The sequence below is a fragment of the Strongylocentrotus purpuratus genome, unplaced genomic scaffold (genome assembly GCF_000002235.5).
Source record: "Strongylocentrotus purpuratus isolate Spur 01 unplaced genomic scaffold, Spur_5.0 spur5_scaffold_20, whole genome shotgun sequence".
NCBI lineage: Eukaryota > Metazoa > Echinodermata > Echinoidea > Camarodonta > Strongylocentrotidae > Strongylocentrotus > Strongylocentrotus purpuratus.
This window is the reverse complement of record NW_022145606.1, coordinates 33,747,275-33,756,202: the sequence shown is the minus strand read 5'-3', so window position 1 is coordinate 33,756,202 and position 8,928 is coordinate 33,747,275. Positions and strand designations below refer to the sequence as shown.

Here is an 8,928-nt window from a genome sequence, read left to right as displayed (position 1 = left end):
CCCCCCCCCCCCCCCCCCCCCCCCCCCCCTGTGTACGCGCCTGCTGCAAGCAATGTTAGTATTAGCCCTGTGAATGCTCAGAGCTGCCCACGCATCTTCCATTTTCACAGTGGATGTGTGGTGCATATATACAACAAGTGACTAGACTACCATGACATTGACAGTCATGTAAATAGTGTCTAGTGTTCCATTGATATTGGTGGATTTCTGGAAGTGTTCACGTTCTGATTTCACTTTTTCGCGTTGGCTTATCATTTGAAACTATCCCATGTTTATATTTAGGTGTTTGTGCATTACAAGTCTGCATCACTTGGAAAAAGTCCTCTCCATCGAATAGTAGTAGTACTACAGTACCGCATGGCTTTGTGAGGACAAAATGTACCTATTCTACAGCTACATAGACGTAGATCTACATGTGTACACCATCGGAATTTTGATGAAACTGAATCATATATGACCAGGATTAAACAATTAGAGTGACATTTATGGTAAGTGAAAACATTATCATTTTTATGAAGGTTGGATTCCTTGGTGACAGGAATTATTATTTTCTTTATGAAGGTTGGTTTGAAAAATATAAAGCAAATATATAATGCACTTTTTCAAACCACTTGTGAAATTATGGATTCCTCGGCGACATAAATAGCACTATTTTCTTCGGGGCTATGGCCCTCGGAAAATAGTGCTATTTCTGCCACCTCGATCCATAATTTCAACTAGAGCCTCTCAGTGCATGATATATTTTATATTTATGATAATGATAATTACTTTTATAAGGTTATGATTTTTTTCAAAGTAAAAATTAATGGTCGGTTCATAATAAAACATGCAACTTTATATTAAAATTTTCGATACAGGTGTCCAAATGCTATTCATTGCGAGTGAACATTGAAAAAATAGCAATTAGGAGCGAAAATAAAACTAAACCCATCCTAACTTTCAGTCAAAAACATGGAGGTTACACCCACGTTTTAACCTTTGCACCCCTTCACGCATTGGTATCAGTATGCTTTACCACTGCTGACTAATTACTGAATAGAATCATCTAATAGGATTTTAATCTATTTTTTAAACGAGTTCAACAAGAACATACCACACATCTGACATCGCCTTCACATGTCTGCAGCACTCGATGAGGTAAACCAAGTCCTCCTCGTCTGTGACCTTCACTCTGTTCAGACTTAGCCACTTGAGGTTCTTGGTTTTTTTTCTGACCAGAAGACCGAGTCCTATTATCGTCCCTCTCGATACACAGTTCTTCTCTGATGGGAGTGCTGGCGGTGCTGCAAGGTTAATGCGTGTCAGCTGCTGTCCTCCGGTCCAATTGAGACCAGTCACAATCTGAGGTATGTCTGTCTCAACATCATCGGTGATGATATCGATCTCTACCACGTCAGGTAACGAGCTGAGCAAACTTTTATAGCATTGTGACGTCACTATCTTGGCTGATAGCTCTGTGACGGATGGAAGCTTAGGGGGAGATGAAGATAAGCTGAGAGAGGAGTCTGAGATAGTGAGAGTACGTAGCATCGGAAATGATCCGAGGCAGGACCATAGTCCACTCGTCACGTCGGAAGTTAAAGTAGATCCCTCGAATTTTACCATCCTTACCTAGTGTTAAGATAGAGAGAGAAAGAGAGAGAGAGAGAGTGAGAGAGAGTAAAAGACGGAGAATTAAAGACAGATTGTACGAATAACTTAGTTGTGTGTGGTAATCAATGAAGAAATCACGAATGTAGCCTGATTTTATCTCCGAATATTATCCGGTAAGTAATGGAAGGTCCCTCCCCTCTTCCCCTACTGCTTTGCATTAATAAGTGTTACATTTTTGTTTTCTATACAGCAACTTTTGTTGTACATAGGCTGCATGCTTAAATTGACTGTCCCTCGTCATTTTATCAACATGAATAGGCCCTAGGACCTATTTCGAAAATTTGTTATTACTTTGTTTTAAATTATTTTTCTTGTTTCTGCTATGCAGTACTTTGATTGAAGGCGTAGTGGGCAAACATAGAATAATAGTAACAATAAATCATGAGTATACATCGTTATTTCATGCATTATGGTTTATCAAGATGCATTTGATTAAGTACAACAAATAAATATTAGCTCTTTGACTTTAAGTTACAGCAGAGAAATGTAATCTTAAACATTTGTTGATGAAAAGATTATTGTAAACGCATTTTGTCAAAAGAAAATTTGCATACCTCACGTTTAAGTTGCTCTGGAAGATTTTGCACCCCAACGACGGTGTAGACAGTCGGTGACTTTAGAACAATACTCTCTGCATTCACACATCTTTGAACCAACGAAGAAACCTTGCCTTCTGTACTCCTGGTCTCTGATGAACAGTCAAGGAGAATGCGATACCGTTCGCTCTCATCCAAATAGCTGTTTGTAAGGAGCATCTCCATTATTCGTATACAGAGGTTGTTGTCCGCGCCAGCGGCGAATCGGATGAGATTCTCGTAGTCACCAATCTTTGCTTTGATCTTGCGTAGTACTCTATCTAACTTAGAAATCTTTAAATGTAACAGAAAATGGTACGTTTGATCAGCGAGGAATTTTCCAGCAGAGTGTTCTTGTGCGATTGTGTGATAAAACTCAATCGTAGTGAAAGTGGTCTCGTTGCACTGAGGAAGGCATGTTGATGAAACAGTCGTCTTGGATACTATCCCAAGTTCACACGCCGTATCAAGTACTGCGGGAACCCTTCGGAAATCATGAGGCGTGAAGACTAGTTGTTTAGCATCGTCGAGCAGACCAGTTAGAGCAACTTTGCCTAGTTGAAGAATTATTTTCCCTAACATTTTGGGAGTGATTTGCACTCTCGACTCGGATCGGGCGTTTGTATACTGCATTAGAAAAACATTCACGCTGTCCAGCAATTCTGTTTGAGTAGTAGTACCACTATCAAGTAGGCCCATACTCCACAAGTGACAGACCATGAGACAAAACAAAGGTGTTTTAACAAGTTCATCAATAAGTGGTTGGATATCAATGTAAACCTTCAGACCATCTCCACTATGAGGATTCGAACTCGAAGCAAAGAATTTGTCGATGTAATCTCGAGAGCTCTCTCGAGAGAATCCTTCGATCCACATCTTTGTGTATACCCTTGGCATTTCCGCTTGATTGAAGAAGTTCTCTAGGTGAGGGCGTGTTGTTACAAGGACTCGACACTCTGGAAATTCTTCCCAGCGGATGACTTTGACAATGTTGCTGATTGAGCTTCGATTTGTAGAAGGAAGACCGGCATACTCATCTAGCCCGTCTAGTATGATGTGACAGATTCCCTGATTCTTTCTGATGAAACTCTCCAGACCCTCTGGTGTAAGATCAGCGACATCACTCAAAAGCTGGGATTTGATGGCCTCTCCGATCGATGTAAGTTGATCTGTGTTTCGGAATTTCACAGCGAACAGAAGTGGCAGCTGGTGTTCTAATGCTGACCCTCTTTCTCTATGAACCCAGTCGTAGGCAATCTTAGCAACAGCTGTGGTCTTCCCTCGTCCAGCCGGGGCCGAAATGAGGATTCGAGCTGGCAGTGTTCCATTTACTATCGTTGAAAATATGTCAGATACAGAAACCTGGAGTATTTCCTTCATGTTCATGTTTTGTCCACGATTGTCCCTTTTCACCATTGTGACCACTGTGTGCATATCTTCGAAATTAGCATAGTCATTCTGATCCCAGGGCTTCATTTGAATTTTGCACAATTCATTTAGGTACCTGTTTTTCAACTTTTCGCGACATTGCTGAACAGTCAAGGACTCCGAGATCTTCTCACTCAAGATATCTGGAATGATAAAAGCATACAAGAAGATATCAGATGTGAATACATTCCCACGATATCCCCCTCCGACCAAATAGGACCCGTTAATTTTGTTTATTTTCAAATTTTATTGTGCCAACATTTTCCCGCTTACCCGTGAAGTAAAAGCAAGGAAACACACGCAAAGGAAAATCCAACCTTAATAGCAAATTGCTCTGACAGAAAGCAAACAAAATAGAGAAGCAGACTGGCGAAAGTGTGGACGACAATGGACAAACAATAATAGCGTGTTGAGGGTTTTTTAAGTTGCAATCGGTATACGTAGCCTACATGACGTAAGATAATTTCAAATTAGCCGAATCAGTCATGTTAATGTGATATATAGTGGCGGATACCTCTTGTTCCAATACACGGAATTACTTAAAAATCAATTTGTCGATATGTATTAGTCCAGAGGAACTACCTTTTTTTAAAGATATGCATTGATATGCTTTTCGTAACATATTTTGAATAGTGAAGGGAGAAGATACGTATGAGAAAAAAATACAGAAATTATTGGGGTTTTCTTTTGCACGACAAACTGGAGAGTTGTCCGTGATTTCATACCAATTTAATGGTTAACTTGTACAATTTCATTATTTGAACTTGTTATCAATGTTACGTATTATTGATAGAAAGATAAACCGATAAACCCCAACAATAAACATTTACCTAAAATATAAATCGAAAGCAAGCCAAGCGGTTTTACTATAAGGGTCACTTTATGAACAGTAAACTACAGTAATATCTAAATGCCCTCTCACCCATCGCGCAGCGAAGACACCTTTAAAAAAAAGATAGACAGATAGAGAGACAGAGAGCAAAGGAATTGGACAGCCCTGTCCTTCACCATACTAAAATTCAGTGCCATTGGACCCTTGCTACGCCAGTGATAATTGGAAATGCTCGGATTTTATGTTCTAAACACAATTTAAAGCTGAATGTATTCAGAGTTTAAAGTGATTGTAAGCACTGTGGCGCTGATGGACCTACCTCTAATGCTTGGTGTCCCCTTGAGATATATTTCGGCAAGCATGACCAGCTCAGCGTCAATGAGAGCTTGTTTCAGTCTGATATGCTGGTTGCAAGGCACCACGGTCTGCCTCCATTTAAACAGCATGTCACGTGTTCCCTTACACGTCACCCGTCCTTCTATCCTATTGGTCTCTGTGTATCTATTGATAGCCGCGGGTTTTAATCCAAGAGCTCGTCCTAAGGCCTCCATCTGCTCACCCGTCTCGATGTCATCAGCCAGCTGGGAGAGAAGACCATCGACAATACCTTCTGGCATCGCCATTACTATAGAGACAATGTAAAGAAAAGGAACATATAAGTTCAGTCAGTCACTTCATAGACCATATGCTAAAAATGTGAAAAGTGATAGGACGGTACCGGATAATTTCAAAAAGTGCGATAGCTTTTTTGTAATGTTCGATGAATACATGCATTAAGAAAAATCAATTGTGATCAAAAGTGCAATTAGCACATTTTGGAATAAAGCTCTTTATATACATCACATACACATTAATTTACATAAAATCCAGGCCGATACTCACTTGCTTGGATGTTGGATTCTAGTGAAGTAGATGGAATCTAGTGAAGATTGACCTGCCGAAGCGAAGCAGTGGGCTAACGTAGCTTTCTTTCAGCTCTCTTCATTGGTAATAATGATAACATTCCGTATTTCGGCAGGTATATAGGCACCCAATCATACGATCTTGGCCGAGATTGATGACACTCAAAATGGACTTAACCAGGGCAGTCGGGATATTTTGAAAGTAGCGTATTAAATGCAAAGATTTATACCAAAAATCTTGATAAATAGTATACTCCTTTATCACGATTTCCTCTTCGTAAAATGAAAATTATGAATATTGTGTCAGTGAAAGAATGTTCCGTTGCAGTTCAGATGACCGAGTGTCCTCAATTCTTCAGAAGACCTGTAGACCACTTACTAAGAAGACTTAGGCGGCAATGATACTTGTTAAATTCGCTGTGCAAGATGATAACTCCTGACAGTCAATTTTCCAACGCCCTGTAAAACATCTCCTACGTGCCATTTTGCAAATGTGACCCCTTCAAACAACCAATCAGAATGATTGCCGCGTTCCCTTTACCAAATATAGCCCGTTTTGCACACGTTTTTAAGGTCACATCGCACAAGGGTAATATAAAACTCCTTGATATGAATGTAAACAATCGTAAATAATATTTTAGAGGTGTCGTGGTCTAGTGCATACGTCGTCGAACTGTGAAACATATGGTTCACGATTCGAGTCCCACTGCGGCACTATTGTCCTTTGATAAGACATTAATCTACATTTGCCACTCCCAACCCATGTGTTGAATGGGTACCGGTAGGAACGGATTCCTTAAATGCTGTGACCACTGAAATCAGTTGCCTAGCAGAATAAATATTGGAGCTCCTTGAGCACTGGCTTAGTGGATATGTGTCCTATACAAAATAAATCGTTATACAAATTAAACAATGTGACCTTAAATGTGTATATTTTTGTCAACAAAGGATAAATGATACTCGTTCCTTTATACTCGTTTATCATATTATAGCTGCAACGGGGACTTTCGCGATTGATGAATGTTCGCGGAGTCAAACAAAATAATATTTGCCGTCACTCATGTCAAAGCTTCAATCATTCATTCATGGATCTAGTTTTTATGTTAAAATGAATAATCACAGTTTAGCTATAATTCGTTAACAAAATTAAAGGGGGGTGGGGGGGGGGAGGGGTTACGGTTACAACTGCAATATTTCCAGAATGTATGTTTTTTTCTGAAAGGTTCTGCTAGTCAGATGGTACGCTTGTAAAGATCTTTAATATAGGATTTCCCGGCCAAATTCGCGAGTTTGTCATTCAAATTAATTTGTCTGGCGTTCAAATTCGACGGTTTTAGTGCAGTCAGGTATATCTCGGGTTTATATTCCCTTTTCTAGTTTTCAAATCTATGGAATTTTCGTTAGAATCTACGTATGTTTCATTCAAATTAATGAACAATGTTCCTTTCGCTATTTGGTCATTCGATTTAGCGCAACACGATTTTCTGACAACGCGACGGTGTACTTTTAGCATTCTAATTCATTTGTATTATTCAAATTAGCACTTTATGCACTTAAATTGATGGTCAATATGCATTTTTCGTTTATTACACACTTTTTATAGCTCATTCTTTTTCTTTCAAGATTGTTTTTTTCATGTGTATTTCATCATATTTCGTTTTATTGCATTTATACACTTATACTTATTAGATTTATCTGATATTCATCAGCATTTAAGTTTGATTGTTAAGAAGGAAAAAAAAAGACTTGCATCTACGGACCTGATGGTCTCAGTATATTTGTAAATGTTTATGTAAGGAAGTTGTTTGTCTTATGTTTCATCATAAATTTATCATAATTTCATCATAATTTCATTATGGAAGAAGGGTACAATATTGTATTGACTGCAAGGGGTAGGGACTAGAGTCAACAATTTGAACATGATTCATTATAGCAATGTCTTTAGCCATCGATCTGCTAGCGGACAAGTAAACTATGAAACTCTTTAAGAAAAACAGAAGGGTGTGCTGGGTATAAGAGACGATGTGAATTACTTTTGTAAAATTCCGAGTCTATAGTAAAAAGGGGCGATTGAGGGTACCCCCAACTTTCCCGAGTATATGAACATGTCCGTGCAGAAATGCCATATCCCTTGATTTCGCCCCTTCTTTACCGTATGTCTGACTACACCCATCTGCATTATCCTGAAAATAAATAAATGGAATAACAGCTTAGACCCCAATGGCAAATCATGCATTTTAACTGCATTATTTAAAAACTGTAAAAGTTTTTGCAATTCTTCTCCCTAACATTCCTAACTTGAATACAAATATTACGAATACGAATGACAGGTGTTAATTTGAATGATAAAAATTACGCTTCGACAAGTGAATATTAATTTGAATTCTAGTTGAGCAGTTTCTAAATTGAATGACAGATCTATGAAACCCTTCGACCAAAATCCTGAATTAAATACAAAAAATGGAAAATTGAATTACAATTGGCATGGCAAAGCCGATCTGCGCTAACTTAAATGCAAAGTAAATGAATTCGAATGACAAACACGCGAATTTGGCCGGGAAATCCTATATTTAATTTTAAAATAAAATCGCGTACATGATAGCAGTGTGTCAATAACTACGTGTATTTGTATTACTGGCCCATTAGGAGTTTTATGGCCGCATCATTATGATATCATAATGACCGAAAGCAGTTCATGACAATATTAGAATAATGCAAACTCAGCAAGATAGAACTTACCAGCCTTCTTTATCACGAGGTACGTTCTATTTAAATTCTTTGTTTGGAGAAGCGACGTGTATTATACTGGTATGAATTATTACGGTTTTATCATTGCGAAATTTTGAAAAAAAACGTTCATTGCACAGGAACATATAATATAGGATAAAGGAGGTTAACCATGATAAGCTAGAAATGAATTGATACCCCAATACTGTTGCTACTACTTCTACTACTACTACTAATACTACTGCTACTGCTACTACAACGACTACTAATACAATGACATGTACTAATATTACTTCTACAAATACTACCCGGGAAGTCGTAGTAATTCTTGCACAAAGGCAGACAGAGAATGGATTCCTCTCTCTCTCTCTCTCCCCCCCCCCCCCCTCTCTCTCTCTCTCTATTATATATTGCCTATTATACACATTGAATTGTTTTAATTACGTAATAATATTTTTGCCATACCAAACTGTCATTCTTTAGAAACAAACTTGTCCAATTTATAGGCATTAAATTGACGCAGCTGTTTTTTTCTTTATAATGGTGCAATGACTATAATAGCATTGAAAATGCATATTATAATTATTTTGGCTTTGTAGTTCCCTAACTATTCAAAACTTATTTTTTGTTTTTCCTTCTATGCCTCCGAAAATGATCAATACAATGAATATCATTTGTGTACTATGCAAACATCAGCCATAGAGGAAAATCATATTTATTCATAAGTTTGCATTAAAATGTTCTTATATATATATCATAATATACTAATAATGCAACAGCGTTGAGAAGAACTAGGATTTATTAATTTTTT

General features: G+C 38.0%; 1 protein-coding gene across 1 annotated transcript; it reads right to left on the bottom strand.

Annotated features, from left to right (window-relative positions):
• Nucleotides 1-1,068: 1,068 nt before the first annotated feature.
• On the bottom strand, nt 1,069-5,111 carry LOC115927696. Its single transcript, XM_030993870.1, has 3 exons — nt 4,808-5,111; nt 2,208-3,799; nt 1,069-1,470 (listed from the first exon to the last, which is right to left on the bottom strand). The coding sequence occupies exons 1-3, from the start codon at nt 5,109-5,111 to the stop codon at nt 1,069-1,071; spliced, it is 2,298 nt and encodes a 765-aa protein (XP_030849730.1).
• Between the last annotated feature and the right edge of the window lie 3,817 nt (nt 5,112-8,928).